Source organism: Ascidiella aspersa, chromosome 9 (genome assembly GCF_963924565.1).
Source record: "Ascidiella aspersa chromosome 9, kaAscAspe10.2, whole genome shotgun sequence".
Classification (NCBI taxonomy): Eukaryota; Metazoa; Chordata; class Ascidiacea; order Phlebobranchia; family Ascidiidae; genus Ascidiella; species Ascidiella aspersa.
In genome coordinates, this window is record NC_139455.1 from 9,374,986 (window position 1) to 9,394,220 (window position 19,235).

At 36.0% G+C, this 19,235-nt stretch overlaps 2 protein-coding genes across 2 annotated transcripts; both read left to right on the top strand.

The window, feature by feature from the left end:
• The first annotated feature begins 261 nt into the window (after positions 1-261).
• Positions 262-3,390, top strand: LOC146132882 (D-galactoside-specific lectin-like). Its single transcript, XM_083397513.1, has 3 exons — positions 262-383; positions 1,173-1,284; positions 2,947-3,390. The coding sequence occupies exons 1-3, from the start codon at positions 308-310 to the stop codon at positions 3,119-3,121; spliced, it is 363 nt and encodes a 120-aa protein (XP_083253639.1). The 5' UTR covers positions 262-307; the 3' UTR covers positions 3,122-3,390.
• A 7,286-nt stretch (positions 3,391-10,676) lies between these two features.
• Positions 10,677-12,752, top strand: LOC146132883 (uncharacterized). The gene is made up of 4 exons (XM_083397591.1): positions 10,677-10,800; positions 11,822-11,970; positions 12,037-12,200; positions 12,647-12,752. Exons 1-4 carry the CDS (start codon positions 10,677-10,679, stop codon positions 12,750-12,752), a joined length of 543 nt encoding a protein of 180 aa, XP_083253717.1.
• The last annotated feature ends 6,483 nt before the right edge of the window (positions 12,753-19,235 follow it).

Below are 19,235 nucleotides of genomic sequence, written 5' to 3' on the forward strand. Positions count from 1 at the left end.
AGTTTTAATTACCTGTCCTAATGTACGTTTCGCGTGATCATTTTGTACTGACTGTTAGAAAGTACAGTTGTAGAAAGCAAGTAAAACATATTCAGTTATATCTGCGATACTCCCGACATCGTCTCGCGGCAATGTTCTAGACTGCATAATCCCTCGTTTAACATCGTTAATCAGCGACTGCCAACAAAAGTGTCAAAATTAGTGGGATGTCTGATCAGGAAGTGTATCCACGCCCGTTAACTGGTTTAGTCAGGTCCTGTTTATGCTAAATCGTCACACATGAAAGCAGTAATTAGCGACGACAAGAATGGAAAAGTTTGTCACTTATGTGATAAGTGTAGCCCTTTTACTGCAAGTTCAGACGATTGTGTCTGCGCCATCAGGTAAGCCTTCTTATTCTTCATTATTTTCTTTAAAAAAATTATACGTCGAAGTTTTTTTTATCGTCAAACGCATAGGCTATACATTTTGTCCTAATAAATGGCATTGTCAATAAATTGTAACAGTTTCTTTTTTGACGAAATCATTAGAAACTTCTCTTCAAAAATCACTGCGTTACCTATTAATCTGGACAGATATGCTAGCAGTCTAGTTCGTTTCCTTTCTGGAGCTGACATAATGCAAAATGTACTGGTAAACGAGTTGTGTAATCCTTTGCAACACCAGAATGCAGTTAAAGCGATAAGTTCTATCCTATATTGTAGATATTTCCTTCTAAACCCAACTTTTTTGGGGGAACACGTACATATTAAATAGTAAATCGTCTACAGATTCTTAAACTAATTATTTCTTTGATCAATTTCCAAACAAAAATTAATATAATTCTTACCTGAGTTAATCCTGTCCCACTGACCCCTAATAAACCACAGCTGATACTTAACTTAGAGAAGAGTAAAATAGTATTAGTTTTTTATTTGTATTTTTTCCTGTTATGAACACAGGAAAAATACGTTTATTTGAAAATAGTTCCTGATTTATTTGTTATTATTGGAAAAAATGTTTATATAATAGTTAATAATTTTTAACTTATTTATATACAGTTAGTTGTAGTTGATGTCAAAATACGCTTTAAAATAAAACCTAATTATAAGTTTCCGTTTAGAACAAATATTTGACAATACCTAACTATTTTACCCGATAGCTAAGTTCTACGTGTTATTTTAATTTTACAGAAATAATTTCACTGACAATATGTGAAGACGCCGTACCTCAAAAGATAGTTTGCCCAAAAGGGATGTCGCTTGTTATTCACAACGCATATTACGGAAGGACGGATTCAACAACGTAAGTATTAACTTTAGGTCTCAAATATCAGAAATCAAAAAATGCCTGCACAGCTCAACTATTATACAATGCGGTTTCGCAAATTATTGAAGTACAGAGTCTGAATTTACTTAAAACCCAAGGTAAAAGTTGAAACATGTTAGGCTACTCATCAGGGGTCGGCAACCTTTCGTATCCAGTGTGCCAGTTTATGAATAATTTCAATATATTAACAACTCGCGCGCCAAACATTTTTCTATGTTTGGTTTTGCACTGGCAACCAGGGCTGAGGAGTCGGTTGAAACAGGACTCCGGCCAAATGTGCAATTTCATCGAGTCCCAAATCCGGCTCAGACTCTATTTAGCCTGTATTTCATTGATTTATTAATAAAATAAGATGGATATTCAGCAATTCACTTAGAAGGGTCATAGAAAATATGCCACCAGTCCACCACATACTATTCCATCTTAAAAATTTACAGTTTGCTGCCTTATCAGTTTCAAAATTTGGTATTGCTCTGGTGGTTTTATGTAGTCTTACCCGAGTCCGACTGCGCAGCGCTGCTGTGATCTGACATATATTTTACTTACCTTGGGAATCGCGCCATTAAACCTAATTTCAGAAGTTAAATTCTGTAAAGACACACTAACCCTGCTAACTAAAACAAACTGTCACGAACACGATATTTTGCTGTTTTTGAATATACTCAGTGTTAAGTATCAGTTTCGCTTTTCGCTTGGATTCCCAGACGCACAAAAACACACGTGCGTACTTTTAATATAGATGCCTTACCTACTTTAACGCAGTAAATATCACGCCAATTTTAGCGTACTGTGACGTAATACGAACGTTTAGTCGCAAACAAGTGTAACGCCCACACAATATAATGTTATATACAACAGTTAAGACACTAGCCTAAATTGTGACACAAACACTTCAGATCAAACTGGAATTGTGTGCAACCATTTAGTTAGCCCTATAGCTATAGTCTTAGTGATGTAATAATAATGTTAATAATGGAATAGTGGTGTAATGGTTGCACTTTCTCAAGGTGATATAACATGCGCGTTAAATCATTTGGCGTGCCCTGAAAAATCATCTCGTGCCCTGAAAAATCATCATGCCACTTCTGGCACGCGTGCCAGGGTTTGCCAATCCCTTGGCTATACTGCAACGTTGGACACAAGCAAGACGCATTAAAAGGTTGCGCGGGATGTATGTTGTGCAGGACTAAATGAAAGTCACAATGGACTCTATTGGATTGCTAGAAGTTAAATTAGAGTATATTTGACACCAGTATTTGTTTTTTTAGTCGATATATTATTGACCTACCGCCGGGGGTGAAAGTACAATTTTTCTAACCAAATGGAATAAGTATTTTCACATATGGCGTCACAAAGTTACGTCATAACAGGGCCTTTTATCATGTAAACTATAAAACTTAAAGTTATCATTCGAGTTTTATAGTTTTTTTCGATGACATGTACAAAAATGCTTTTAGTTTAAATAAATTCAAGTAGATGGTATAAAAAAGAAATGATAAATATTAGTATACCGAAACACTGTTCCTATTTTTCACCACTGCGTGCCGCTCAAAACTGCAAAAATTCGGCTGCATGCAGACGGATGAAGCGTCTCTTTTGAAGAAAAATCAGTTGCAAATTTGAATTTTTACAAAACAGGTGCCCCAAAGGAGTTCACAATAAAATTGACTGCGTTGCTTGCGATTCCTTCACCAAGGTGAAGACCGAATGTCAAGGCAAGCGAAACTGCTCTCTGGCGGCGGACAAATCCTTTTTTGGGGATCCCTGTGTTGGTACCAGCAAGTATCTAAATGTTCTATACTATTGTCAGTAACAGCAAGAGGTGGTCTGAAACGTTGAACATGTAGTAATTATTTGTTTTGTCCATGATATATATTTAATAAAAAATTTAATTGAGTTTTTATAGAAAAAAAAATTCTCGTAATGATATTTAAAACTTGTTTGAGATTGTGTATATAGGTTCTTTGAGCGTAAACATTCCTCGTATTTTTAATATTTAATTCAGTTCTCAAACTTAAATTACGGTTTATTTAATACAAAGTTTTTTGTACGACATAAATAGTTCTTGTAAAGCAAATAAACAACAAAAACTTTGTGGTAAACTTGTGTTGTGTCTTTTTTCTGTAGCACAAACAAGGTTTTTTAATATTATGTAATAAAATAATAAAACAGCATTTTTATAACACTATTGTCTATTAGTATTATACAGTGACGTGCGGTGAGGTTTCTAGATGGTGAGGCACAAATTTTTCGAGTCACGTTTTTCTTTAACAACTACAAACACGGTATCGTAATAATAAAAAAATAAATAAACTCATAAACCATTCAGAGATCAAAAACAAAACGACTAAAAATAAAAAGTAGTAAAACTACATTAATATAGCAAACGTATTAATGACTACATCGATTATGACGTAACAGTGCATGACAATTGAAGGTGTGGCATGCCTGTGATCGACTATGTTGTGGTAGGTTACATAAAAGATACAAAACAAATTATTATTAAGAATACAATATTTATAAATTTTTGGGTGGCCATGGCCCCCCAGGCTAGGCCTATGACAGCTACACATATACTCCTTTTTAACCAATCGCTTTGAAAGCACAATTGAGGCATGCCTCGAATCATAGCAAAATCGTTCATCATGTTTTTTCCGAGAGAATTAGCGAAAGAAAAAGGCACGCATAATGCAGTGGATAGCACTTCTGTGATCTGAAGAGCGACACGACTTGGCACTGCCTCACTTTGCGCATTTCAATGATTTTGACCGCGTGAACGCTTGATATGAATAACACAACAGAAATAGAAGAAAAAATAAAGCACGCTTTAGGTATAGAAACGTAAAATTTGCGGTAGAGATATAAGTGATATAAGTTTTGCTTAATATATCGTTTGCTTTGCCAGACGTATTTGCGACCGGAAAAAATAATTATTTTAGCATAAACCTTATGGCGCGAGGCATTATGATTAAGGTAATTTTTTCAATTGGGGGACCAAATTCCCAAACAAATTTGCTAAATTTCATGGATAAATCTTTTAAATTGTGGTACAAGTGAAGCTTTCTGAAAAAACCGTGTAGTTTATAAACAGACAATTACTAGAATAAGTTTTGCCAGAAACATAACACAAAACTTCAATTAGTTAAATTTGTAGCCGTAACCAAGAAGCAATACAAGAATACAAACCACTACAAGTTGTGTCTTTCTAAGTTGAAATGAAACTTAATTTAGAGCTGTATGTGCCTTCTTTATTATTAAATCCAATGGCGAAAAAAAGCACGAGGAAAACAAACTATGATAGAAAAGCTCACATGCAGCTAACGATCACTTAGTTTTCCGTATCGCCATATTTCCTCTTTTGAAAGCCGAGTATAGCTCGGAAGTTCGCACAGAAAACAACTTTGTTTTTCGATTATTGAGTTGTACACTACAGGTCAAGATAAACACTTTCCCATGGCAGACATGAACTTACGCAACTTATGGGTCTTATTAAGCTCTAGGTTAAAGCGAATTGTTTTTATTTCTTTTTAATTCGTTTTGACTGAGTTGGACCGGTGAATAAGTACCGTGAATAAGTACAGTACTTTCTTTATTTTGTTTCCAGACGAGCGTGTTGTTGTGGCGTTACCCGCGTCCCATTCTTCTAGGAGACTCGATATTAATGTGATAATTTTGACAAAATCGGTGTTGTTTGCTAGAAATAAAGTCAATTTCTTTGTCAATGTGTCATATATAGTAGCTATACTCGCCATTTATATTCAAAAAGTACTGGTGAAAAATGATATTTTGCATAAAAAACATTTCAATGGTATTATGTTTTTTTGTAGCCAAAGCGGACGGTTGTTTTCTTGCGGATCTATGATTTTCAGGAGTTTTTGCACGCGTTATTAACGTTTGCGCAACGCAACGTTTGCATGGGGATTATGTCTTATAACGACATTGTTTGTTTCAACATTTCCCATTAAGAAACGCTTCCAGTATGTCACCGTGGAGAACAAGGCGTTTTTGTTTTCGATCAGCCTCGCATTTAGGTTAGGTAGTAGTCCTTTCATTGTTAAGGCTAACAAGTATAACTGTCTATTAATCAAGAACTTAACCAAATACCGTTATGGTATAGCATAAAGTTTCTATACAATGTAGATTGTAATGGAATACAAACTTTGTATGCTCATACTAATTGTACATTAGATTACTGATGTTTGTTTAGTTGATTTTAAATGTAGACCTACTTTAAATGTAGGTACTGGACAACTGTAACATCTGACAGTCTCCGGCTAGCGCTAGATAATTGTATATAGACCATCGCGGGACAGATATATATATAGACGCTTATGTCGAACGTTATTAACTTAACCAGAATAAAATACATATAAGTCTTTTACAAAAACTACGTATAAGCGTTATAAAACTATTGTCCAGTTAAGTTTACATCACAATTGAGCGGTATTTGCACGCGACAACATTTTAGCTGTAATTAATTTTTCTTAGGATGTTTTATACTGGCCGACAACATTCACCCCGTGGGCTGCAGTTTGGTGACCCCTGGTATTATCAAACACAAAGTCCAACTACTTTAGTTGTGTTACGTGTCAAGGAATAGGTGGCCTACTAATTTTAACCTTTTTTAGTTACCATACTGTCATACAAATAATAGAATTTCGCCCCTAAGAGCGGCTTATACGAAAATATTGTTTAAAATGGAGACCATTTTATTTTCGCCCTAAACGTTGCATTTTAAGGCACTGTGTAGGTTTAAGGATATAAATTTGATATCATCGTGTAGTTTTTCATTTCGCCATTATGAAAACCTATCGCTTACCTTTCAAAACAGCAAACTATAAGGCGCCGGCCGTCCCTATATGCTGCCGCTGTGTCTGAAATAGGTGAACAACATAATATATGTAAAAATTAACACAACGCTTTTCTTTCTCACGTACCAACATAACTTTGCTAAGCAAGATTTAACGTAGGTGTGGCACACTACCAATATTGCGCAAACTTCATTTAACTGGGGGTAGGCCTAATTAACGTTTAAGGATGGCTCAAACAAATGTCAACACGCTGTCAAAGTTTCTAAAATATGTTGACTTCACTCAACAAAAAGGAATAGGAACGGTGAGGGATTGATCCCATAACTCTCCCTTTGAGGGTGTATGGAAAATATGTGATTCCAAGAAATAGGTCTTCTTTTATGCAACTGAAACCGAGATGAACACAAATCAAGATAAATATAAGGGTAGGATGACAAAAGCCTTCGCCCAGGCCAGGCGCGGATCTAGGATTTCAGTTTGGGGAGGGCCATGAATTTTTTTCAGATATGACGTCACAATTTTTTCAGATATGACGTCATAAAAGTATACCATGGCGTGACGTCATAATTCAGGTAAAAATAACATCGGCCTCTACAGTGGGCCGGTTTCCTAGTTTGACCGATATGAAGACTATCGCTGAAAGACGCTACATGTCTATTGTCTACAAACATCTTGCTTTTTCCCGAAAAGGCGAGAGGAACCGCACATGCCACCAAAAAAGCGCCGAGGCCACGTCGCAATAAAGCCATAGCGTTGTCTGCTGCGGTCAGCTGTGGTTCTTTTATGACACTTCTCTCAATTTTTAAGTTACTGTAGTTGTTTTTTGCCAAATAAGGTTGCTGAAATGAGGAAAACTCTATGCAGAGCTAATCCTAACATTGGATAGGTTATTCAAATCCTTACACAAGGGTCGGCAACCTTTGCGTAGTAGTCGCGGGCCAAAAACAAATTCAGAAAGGTCTCTGCGGGCCGCACAACATATGTTAAATTAGATTTTGTGTTATTACAACTTTATAACAATTGTGAATCAGGTGGGCTTCGGATTTTTTTGCTCTTGAAAAACGTGTTTATAATTACTTTTAAGGAGGCAGTAAAGTCTTGGCGCAAATTCGCTAAAAAAGTATATACTTGGTTTAAAATTCGAGTCCAAACGTCGCCATCCCCCTTCTACTATTAAAAAATGTAATAGAACTACTTTGAGAAAACGCGATAAATTTTATAGTTAATCTATTTTAGTGTTTGTTAACCATTTGGGGCACACGTGGCGAGCGAAGCGAGCGCGATTTTTTTGACATTCCGGTATTTCTTTTAAATTTCTTGTTTTTGTTACATTTAAAAAAAAATGCTTAAAAAATATTTGTCGATTATGTTTGAATACGTTTTCCGTTTGTCCGCTTTCCACGGCGCAGTAAAGAAGGGCTGATCTAGTTCAAAACACACTGGATGTATGAAGATCATTAGCGCGAAGCGCGAAAATTTTTTGCATTCACACACTTAAAATAGTCAAAAAGTATTTAAAAATGACTCGTGTCTAATTTGTCAAAGAGGCGGCGGGCCGGATGAAGTATATTGACAGGCTGGTTCTGATACAGATTTGCATTAACAACAAAAAAGCTTTTAATTGTACTTAGATATTAGTTAGTTATTATATAGTCGAGGTCCGCGTACGGTCACTTAAGCCGTCTCTGCAAATCTGCAAAACGCCGCTTTGCGCAAGTGCGCGAAACGAATTTTACCATTTTTTTGAAATATTCATTATATGGCGCCATAAGCTCGTACACCACTATAAAGTTTAAAAACATGTCTTATTTTGGCGAAATAGGCCAGATTACCTAGGGAACCGCGAAAATAAGCTGCCTATTAAGTAAAAAAAATGTACATATTTTTAGTTTGTGGGGGGGGGGGGGCATGGCCATATCGCCCCCCCCCCTAGATCCGCCCCTGGCCCAGGCCCGGATTAACCAATAGGCTAATAAGGCTATAGCTTTAGGCCCTGGAAAAATTCGGCCCTCAATTTTTTAAGTTTTTTGTAAGTCTGATAATAATACAGATCCAGTACCTTCACAGTGCAGTTTTTGCTTAAAAACTGTCAAAACACGTCCTAAATTCATCGAAATATTGCCTAAATGGTCAAAATAACAACTGAACCTGTAGGAAGAGTGTATGGGTTGATCGGGCGCTGTGTTAGGTCTGGCATGGGCCGTTTTGGTTGTTTGGACGCCCTAGTTTGACCGGCGACATTAGGGCGCCGCTGTTTTTGCATTGGATTGTTTTGGCCCTGTTTGGGGTTATTGGTGTGTTGGTGGGCTTAGAAAGTGGGTAAGGGTAAAACTATTAGGAGAGTTAGTGTACTTAGGGATGAGGTTTGAGGTTAGGTAAAGTGTTGTTTAGGCCTAATTCTGGCCATTTAGGTCCTATTTTGACAGGTTTTGGACTTATTTCAATTTAGACGGTACTACGACTGTTACACTTTAAAAAAAAACTTCATTCATTTTAATGAATCTTTCTAATTATTGCAGGTGTTTTTGATTCTTTGACGGCCGTATTCAGTGAAGTTACGATTTAAAACGCAGAAAACGCGACACAAACTTTTTGTTTGCTTGCGATGAGAGAGTTTTTTTCTCTTTTTTTATTTGCGCGCCATCTAACGAAAGCAGAAGACGCTCCTATTGGCCATCGCAGTTGAGAAAAACAATCGAATTGTTTGATAACAGTGGCATAACTAGCCTCGCTTCTGCACGTTGTGTCCAAAATGACAGAAAGTTTTAGACAGTTATTAAAGGTGTTTAAAATTTTAAATCTGTAATTTTTATGCAATTTGAAGCAACTATGCTGGCGTCCGAAATTGCGTCATTAGACATTTGTGGTCTAATGAATATTTTAAAGACTCGTAATTTAATCAACGAGTATATAGAAGAAACCATGAGAAGTAAGTTAATTTTTATTCTTTTTTGTTGTTTTGCATAGGCTGTAAATTTAATATTTAAAAAAATATTGCGGCGCTGGTCTAGAATCCTACCACAAAATTGAAATAATTATTAAGCAATGCCTAATATGTGGGTTAGGGTGTCGGTTAGTGTTTGGGTGTGGGTAGGTCAAGTAATATTGTTTAACACTATTACTGGAGTCACCCAAACCCAAACGCTAACCGGCACCCTAACCCAAATAATGTTCGTTGTGGTAGGATTCTAGACGAGCGCCAATATTGCTAAATAAATGGATACTTACACCTGCCCCTTTGATTGTGGATATAAAGTGAGAGAAATAAAAGGTTTTCAAAACATCGATTTTCAAAACATCCTCGAATTGAGTACCATGGCAAACTTTGTCATTTAAAATGCTGCCAACAAGGGTGCTGTACCACTTTTACTCGTTTAAATAACTATATAAGACATTTAAAAAATATTCATCCACTAAACACAGTCATCTCAAACGACCCAGTTAATATCACACCAAGCAATTTGTCGGATCCAATTCCATGTGAAAATTCAAATGATGAGTACACTCATTTACTGGAGGGCAGTCTTTTGCAATTCATTTTAAAAATGCGGGCAAAATCTGGAATTAATGAATATACAGTTGTAATGTTTATACAATTTTTAAAACAATATTTGCAGGACATTGAGCAAGCCATTTTAAAAACCTGTATGAACAATAATTCTTTGCAGTTAATAATTGGGCAGCTGTTTAGTCAAATTACACAAATAATTACCAAAATGGACACAATCTATAAGCAAAATCAATTCTTTTGTGAAAAACTGCAAATGATTCACCCAACAGAAGTTGCGTTAGGCCATAGAATCGATCAACGTTATAACAAAGATCTTGATAAATTCGTTCAAGTTTCTGTCACCGAGACATTCCAATGCTTACCGTGCTTAAGAAACTTTTATCTGAAACAAATATAGCATCTTTGTTTAGTACAGGTAAAACATCAGATGGGGTTTTGCAGTCGTATTATGATGGGGAAGTGTATAAAAATCATCCTTTATATAAGGATAACCCACAGGCTTTGCAAATTCAACTATATTATGATGATGTAGAAGTTGTAAATCCACATGGATCAAAGACCAAAGTTCATGAAATAGCAATGTTTTATTATACCATACAAAACTTGCCTTTTCAGTATAACTCCTGTTTGCAAAATATTCATTTGTTGGCAACAGCTCATTCTGTTGATATAAAAAAGTATGGTTTTGAAAAAATATTAAAGCCATTCATTGAAGAACTTCATAAGCTTGAAAGTGAACATGGATTCCTAATTGAAAATGATTGTCGTTTAAGAGAAACAATTTTAATGTTTGTTGCGGATACCTTAGCTGCACACTCTGTTCTGGGCTTTCAGTCACCATCTGCAACATACTTGTGTAGAATTTGTTATGCTACCCGCGGAGAAATTCAAACTATTTTAAAGAATCAGACTTTCATATGAGATCATCTGACAGCCATAAATTAATTATCCAAGAAAAAAAATTTCCCCACTGTGGTGTTTCTGGAATTTCACCTCTTGCCAGTTCAAAATATTTCACCACTGTTGAAAACTATTCGTTTGATATTATGCATGATTTACTTGAAGGAGTGGTTCCCAAAGAAATTAAGTTGGTGTTGCACTATCTTGTGTATGTGAAAAAGGTCATCACAATTAACAATATTAACAACCGCCTTGCTTCATTCAACTTTGGTGTGATTGAGTCAAAAGACAAGCCGTCGCCAAATTTTGCTGACCATAGCTTAAGGAAGTTAAATGAGACACTATTTAAACAAAAAGCAGCACAATCTTGGTGTTTTATTCAACACTTTCCACTTTTATTTAGAGATTTGTTTGCGAAAGATGATCTATACTTGGAAATTATTTTGCTACTCCCCAGAATTATGGATATAGTGTTTTCCACAGCTGTATCTATTGGTCAATTAGCTCAACTTGAAGATCTAATATTTGAGCATCACATGCTGTACAAACAAATTTTTCCTGGAATAAAATTTAATAATAAACATCATCACATGGTTTATTATCCAACATCTATAGCAAAGTTTGGACCATTAACCACAATGTCTTGCATGCGCTATGAAGCCAGGCATAATGTTTTCAAAAAACATGCTCATATGATATGTAATTTTAAAAACATTGCCAAATTAATGGCAACAAAAAAACAATTAAAGTAGTGTTTTGACATGGCATATTATGACATTGGTAATAAGGTTAATGTGGGCACCAGGATAGTGGAGTCTGTAAGCACTTTAAAACATGCTGACCTAATATTGCAAAAGAATGGCTCATTATTAGCGAACGTATTTGTTCCACATGAAGTTTCACTAGGTAGCATTGTATACAAACAAAATTATATTGTTGTAATAGGTCATCATGAAACTTACCTTTATATGGTAAGATTGTTCAAATATTGTTGTTACCTGATGATACAATTAATTTTATTGTTCTTTTGTATGTTACACATGTGTTCGACACTCAGTACCATGCTTATGCTATAACACCTTCCATACCAGAGAGTTACCTGTGTATTTCACAGGACGAACTAAAGAATATCTATCCTTGTAATTTAAAAGCACCAGTTAACTAAATTGGAAATGATAACTTTATTGTAGCAAAACATTGGTGTCTTTGTAATTAATATTAATATGTAAATTAACAGTTTCTTATATGTAATATTCTTCATAAGTATTATATCTGTTATATTTTTTTGCAGGAGAAAATGTTGATGGCCAAACATTTTTAGAATTGAATGAAAATGATTTTAAGGAAGTTGGATTTGACACTATTGGGCAACGTAAAGCTGTCATGCGTTTTATTGCAAGTTTAAGTTGTTCGCCAAATGTACAGCTTTCTACTAAAAGGGTAATACATACTACTTTTTGTTTAAAAATCTGTTTGGCTAAAAATCTAAAATTATTGTTTTTGCAGTTTAGTGATTTAAAACAAAGAGTCCTTCAACATTCAAATGGTTCTATGGTGGTTAAGCAGTTGGAGGATGATGGTTTTTTAAATACACAAAATAAAAAAAAAATTGTAAAACTATGCACAGATATTCTTGTGGATGAATCTATCAAATGTGGTGACAAAAACCAGTATGTAAATTTCTGTTTTACTTTTTATTACTGACCTTAAGTTAATATTTTTCCTTTGTTTTTAACCAGGCTGTGGAGTAGGTTAAAAATACTCCGACTCCCAAATACCACTCAAGCCAAATATATGATTTTACAGAGTCAAGCTCCTTCGCTCACCCGTTTATGTATTTAAAATATGTTTGATATTTCCCACTCATAGGGTCACATATTTCATCCACTCACTACATGTAGTTACAAAATATTATATATGCTATTTTACCCACAGTTTGAGGCCTTACCAGTTGAACAAATTTAAGTCAGATTCTGGACCTGGGAAGTCTTACTCGAGACTCAAGCAAAACAAATAGACTCCGTTGAGTCCTATATCCGACTCTACAGCTCTGCTTTTAAATGCATAATTTAGTAGCTAAATTTTCAAAGATATATTTAATCATATATATATTTAGATATCCATCATCAGAACTTAAATTAGAACTTGCTCAGGCAATTGTTGAAGAGTTTCCAGAACTGAAAAGCAAAATTTCTGGATGCAATGGCTATGTAAGAACATAAACTGGAAATTCTGTACTTTTTAATATCATAATAGAACATTACCTTACAGGAACATTTCTATGACCCAAGGTCGAAAACTGGATATATTGAGAGTAGACTTAAAACTATGCGATGAAAACTTCCTGCTGACCAAAAAGCGTACAAACAAAGGGGATTCAAGCGAAACCAACGCAGTGACAGCAGCACTTCTTTAGAGTCAGACTCTACAGTTGACTTACAAGACAGTGATGATATGATTCCAATTAAAAAAAAGGTATTTATGAATACCAATTTTGCTTTATTGCATTAGAAATACTAGTAAAAATCAAATTTGACAGATATTATGGCTCCAGGATACATGCCCCACCACAGAATCACTTCCTTTGATATACAGTGCAATGGATGTATGTTTTGAATATAGGCGCCTGGATATTGAAAATGACTATCCTTCCATTACTTCTATCTTGAAAAAATATCCAAGATTTATTGATGTTTATTATGGAGAACTTGTAAGTGATAAAATGAGATATTTCATAGTTATTTGCTTTACTTTTGCTGTTTGTGTTCAACAGATCTTGATGGATTATTTCAAGTTAAAGCCTTGTGCGAAAAACATGAAAACTGTTTTTTCATGTCTTGCACAAAAAATTATTAACCATTCAATGAAAAAAGCATTGACCATGTCTCAATTGGAGAGATACTCAGACAGTAAGTATAATGTCCCCCAAACAATTTCTGTAGATTTAATATAATGCGGTTCTTTGCTTTTTAGAAAATTTAGAAGCAGTTATGGCTCTACAATCACTTATGCCACCACTAAATATGAAGGGACTTAAAGGACACCATTCTGTGATTGTCTTTAATGGGGTATGTTCGTGTTTTGACAATGTATTTAAATTGCATATTGTCAAATATGCAATAAAACACTTGTTTTCAGGAAAACTGCAGTATTGAAGAGTACATGAATGGAAAACAAAACTACTTGACACAACCATTTTTGGTTGCGTTGGGTCCAGTTTACAATCCAGATAATTACTTTCTAATATTAGACAGCACTCCTGTACCAGTGGGCTCAGATTTTCTTGAAGCATTTCAAAAAACATTTGCAGCATTTTACAACTTTTTTGAGGTACACTGCCTCAGCATGAAAGCTATGTGCTCTATACATGCTCTGTCATCTGCCCTGTAACATGTAATTTTGTAACCTGTGCTGCTTGATTTCGTTAATAAAGTGAAAGCAACAATGAATACGACTGATTTAAAGATTTTTAAGGTTAAATGAAAAAGGTGTAAACTGAACATTATAATCATTTAAAAATAAGTGAATTGATTGATTCAAATATAGTTCAAATAAATATAATCGATTCTTTATAATCATTCAAAGAAATGAATAAATTAAAAGATTCAACCCGGTTCAATCTTTGAAAGAGCGGGAGCAAAATTGATTCAAATTTCATTCAACTTTTTTTAGAGTGATATGTATTGGTCCTAATTTGGTCTTATTCAGAAGTGTGTTTTATTGTGACGTTGATGTTGTTCTTATTTCGGTACTGGAGTCCCTATTAAGCATAGATAGTGATGTTGTTATAGATTGGAATGTCGGTGACATCATTCATAAGGTTGATTCACTATAGACGCGTCTGTCGTTAACGTAAAACGTTTTTAAAATTTCGGTTGCGGAAGTTAAAACAGTTCAAATTTGACGCTTTCGGTTGGGATAACAGGATTTTTGAGGCAAAAATGTAAAATTAGTCATCTAATAGTATTTTGTTTGAGAATCTAGAACAGGGTTTCTCAACTGTGACCCTCAGCCAGTGGTGGGATTCAATTTTTATGTCAGCTGTTCTATCTCAAAAGTCGTGTATTTCAGCCGGTTCTTTTACAAAATGTCATATTTTTCAGCAAATAACTAATGTAGTTGCAAGAACAGGATGCAATCCCAGGTTCCAGCGAATGTTACGAACTGCCAACCGGCCAGGGCTCTCACAAATGAAGACCAGAAAATCTCTAAAGCTATATCAAAAAATCCCTAGATGGCATGAAAAATCCCTAAACCATAAATTAACACGTTATACTATTATAATATCACATTAACTAAAAGATTGTAGGGGTACAAATATATATATACACAAATGACAAACAAATTAACCTTGTTCACATGCTAAAAGTGAGCTTTAGATATTTTCATATTTTTTTTTAAATAACTGCATTGTTTAGCTCAGGGTGGTCAAAGGTTGACAGCATCGCGGGCCACAATATTCCTTGCATATATTGTACGGGCCACATAACGTAGACTACATGCTTACCAGAAGAGGATCGACGTTTTACGTTTGGTCGGGGCACGGAAAGGTTAGAATGACGTCACAAAGCATTGTCACAAACATATAAGCTCCAGAAACTTGCTGCTATCGTCGAACTTGTGCGCAAATGAAATCTAGTGGTATAAGCAGGGCTGGGGAGCCGGACCTGGAGCCCCGTACTAAGCATTTTCTCTGGAGCCACAGCCGGAGCCATTGTTATTATTTTTGTGGATCTGGAGCCGAAGCCGAAGCCATTTTTCTTATTTTTGTGGAGCTGTAGCCGGAACCGGAGCCCTTTTTATTATTTTTGTGGAGCTGGAGCCATTTTTCAATTTGTGGTGCTAAAGCTAAGAAATTATATTTTGTTCCATCTCCAACGTTAGTTAACGAAAAGCAATTTTTAAAACTTCCATTGAATAAGTGACTGGTGGCACCGGAGCTGGAGCCGGAGTCATTGGGTGTGTGTTTGATGGCTCCGGAGCTGGAGCTGGAGCCAAAGGATATAAGTTTTACTACTCCGGGGCTGGAACCGGAGCCAAAGGATTGAGTTTTACGACTCCGGAGCGGAGCCATTTAATAATTGCCTGATGGCTCCGGAGCTGGAGCCGGAGCTAATGCTATTTTACGGTGGCTCCAGCCCCGGTTATAAGACTGGGAAAAATAGTGCGCGCAAAGCGCGAAAAATTTGCGAATTTGACAAAACTTTTAATTTAGATCATTTGCTTTGATACTTAATTTTGTTCACCCCTAGCAACTATCTCCAGATTTTATTCACCCTTGTCTCATGATATGCTAAAACTATCTTGTCTATATAGCACTCGGAATATCCGCCCTGCTCGCAAGCTATCAGCCATTTTCTGACGGTTATAAGTTCGCAAACCAGCCATTTTAGAAAGTTTCATATAAGACGCACTGCAGCTTCTCTCAAACCGGTCTAAAATTTTAAATAAACTTCCAAATGAACAGAAACAAGTAGCATTCTGAACCTGTTTTTTTTTCAAAATTGCAATTCGGTTAACATTTACTAGGTAACAAAATCATACAATACGATTTGCAAAAAAGGGCGAAAAATCCCTAGGTGATCAAAATTCCCAGATTTGTCCCTAAAAGGGGCTAAAAGTTTCAATTTGGAACTAAATCCCTAAAAGTGAGAGCCCTGCAACCGACTGAATCCGATCACTGCAAACAGCCACACTAAAAAGCAGCAGTGATCTCATGACTTTGTACTTATAACGCAACAATTAGACTTTCAGACAAACAATTACAATAGGAAAATTATACAATTATAAAAATTAATACACTGTATGACTGTTAGTTAGTGTTACGTGCGACCTTGACCATGGAACATTTGAAAAAAAAATCACGTGAGCTACTGGGATCTCAAAAATCAATGTATGAGATAAGATGCAAAATCCTGGGACAGTAACCAGTAATGCTAACCGGTTCGCTGATCTCATAAAATTTCGCGACACGGTTCTATAGAATCGGTACGAACCGGCTGAATCCCACCACTGCCTTCAGCCCCCTTGGGGGCCACGGAGAGAAAGCCACAGACATAACTCTCTAGCTAGGTCGTAGTTTGCAAAACCCAACTACACAAGTGTCTTTATTTATAAAATTTGCCTGTAAACTTAAATTTTTGATTTTAATTATGACAATTCTTGTAACGCATTGTAACTCATTTTTCTGATACGCTCTTTGATTTACTCGCAAGTAGGGATGTTCCAAGTAGAATACTTGGCCTAATCGTACGTTTGCAAGTGGCAAAGGTTGGATAAGGCCTGTCGCTGTGGCGAAACAATTACTGTGCTGCTTTATATATGTAGCCATGTGGTGCGCTATCAGCGTCAGCGGGCAGCCAATTACTTGACGATAACCTTCGCCTAATTTTTAAGTTTCCGTCAAATGCTGTTGGGCAAGCACCTAACTTGTAATGCCTGGTGCAGAGATTTCCCAATTTCATTAAAGAGTTTGCAAAAGAACATTCCATCGTAAAACGCGCAAGGTATGCTACGGGATTACTGAAGGTCAACTTTTAGGCCAATATTCAGCTAGGTTATGCACAGCGTATTTGGCAAATAATATTAACGCATTATTAAAATAAAATTTAGGAATCATCTCGGCGAATGTAGTGACGACCTCTAAAAAACACATAATTACATTTAGTATTTGTTTTTATAGTATGTTTGTGTTATTTTGCAGTAAATAATTTCAAGTTTTCATGTATGTATTTTGACTACTTTTGGAGTTTCGTTTGCAAAATTAGGCCCTTTTCTGGTATATAGCCTTTTTTAGGCCTACAGTAGGGGAAGTGCGGGACCCATGGAACATGGGGACCAATGGAACACCTCAATATTGTGCCACCTGTTGGCAAAACTGAATAAAATTTTGGTTGATCGAATGAGATTTTGTGTACATAACTAAAGTTCTACAGCGTGCTTTTGGAAATGGTTAATTTATTACAATTTTTCACTTTTTTAGTTAAAAATGTACTTGTTAGCTTGATATTCGTAAGGTCTTTTGACAGTCTTTAAGTAATTGCAAAGCAGTGATTTTTTTGTGTACAGAGGAGATATCTATAGCTACATGTTGAAAGTTAGTTTGATTCATTTGGTTCAGCGTACTGGCTAGCCACGAGTGATTTTCTTAAATGGTGATTAGAGGACCTTTGGAACAGTCTGTCCCCATGGTCCCTCGGTCATTTTGTGATCATATTCTTAGATTTTGAAGATAGTAGTGTGGGGCACGAGATTCGATTGTTTGAAGCTTCTGACTCTCGTTTTAAGGTTGCTCGAAGCATGCGTATAACTCGTTAGCCAAACACAATACCTCTGGTGATTATTATTTTTATATTATCTGATAAGCGAAACATCCAGTTGAAACTATAGAAGGCGGACAAGTTAGCATATAGGAGATGTTACTTGCAATATTAAAGTTGCGAACAGCAAGACGATAACTGAGAAGAAGTCTTTTCTTTACAAGCGGAAGGCGGTCTTAAGTACACAAATCCCTGAGCTGACAGCACAGAGATAATGCAAGCTGTAACTACTTTGCACTTTGGAGCGAGTAGGCAATGAATCTGTGGCATAAGCAAATACATCACAAAAGTTACTGTAAACACAATCTCTTAGTCGGTAAATTATAGTCATGCGCTCTACAGTAGCATGTCAACTTTTAAGACCAGAGCATCAAGGGATTGTTTACTGAGGACCAGGGCTGCGGAGTCGGGCTTGTAACTCGACAAAGTTTGTTTTCATGGAGTCTGACTCGGGACTCGAGTAAGACCACGGGACTCGACGAAATCGCCTAGGGACGCAGATTTGACTATTATTATTTTTGAAGATGTGTTCTCATGAAGAAAAAAATAATTTGTATAATAACCTGGGTTGCTAATTCAGCTTGTGATATTGTTTCTACCATATTAATTGAGCAGTTATGCAATTCAACAATACTCAGCGCAGTTTTTATAGATGCAGTCATGCTCTGTTCCATAGGTCCCATGGGGTGTTCCATAGGTCCCGTGGGCTGGGACCGATGGAACAAAAATAATGTTTTGTTAGATTTAAAAAAAAACACTTAGAAGGATATGTCAGATTTCAATTATTTTTTCCTTGTGGGTACCCATAGCTGTAATTAAGCTTTTCACAAAATAACCGCGAGTGTTTTTGAGTTGTAATTCGAAAGAAATCACCGAAAAAACAAATCTGTTCCATGGGTTCGCACCTCCCCTACCCTTAATCCGACCCTGCCTTCGCCACTTATGTTATATGTTACCAAATTTCCCATCACTTGCACAGTTCAAAAGGACCAATACATATTGAAAACATAAACGAGTTTTAAGCGCGAAAAATTTTGCATTTAGTTGAATTAGGACAAATATAAAGCACATCAAAGTCGACACCTGAATATAGGAGCCGCATAAAAACTGATTGAAGAGCTGTTGCCTATGCGGCTCGCGAGCCACGAATTGGCACCTGGGCGAAGTTTGCGCGCTGGATTGGTTTTGGGCAATATCTCCGAAAGTTGTGACGATACAGAGTTGGCCATACCTGTTCTATGGGAACCGGAAGCATGCTTTTGCTATTACGTGTCTATTTATTGCTAATTATGTTCTATAACGGAAGTTTAAGTTTGTTGACTGTTTTGTTAACATAGCATTCAATGTAAATTTAACATCAAACCAAAATGCGATCTGTTTGTTGTA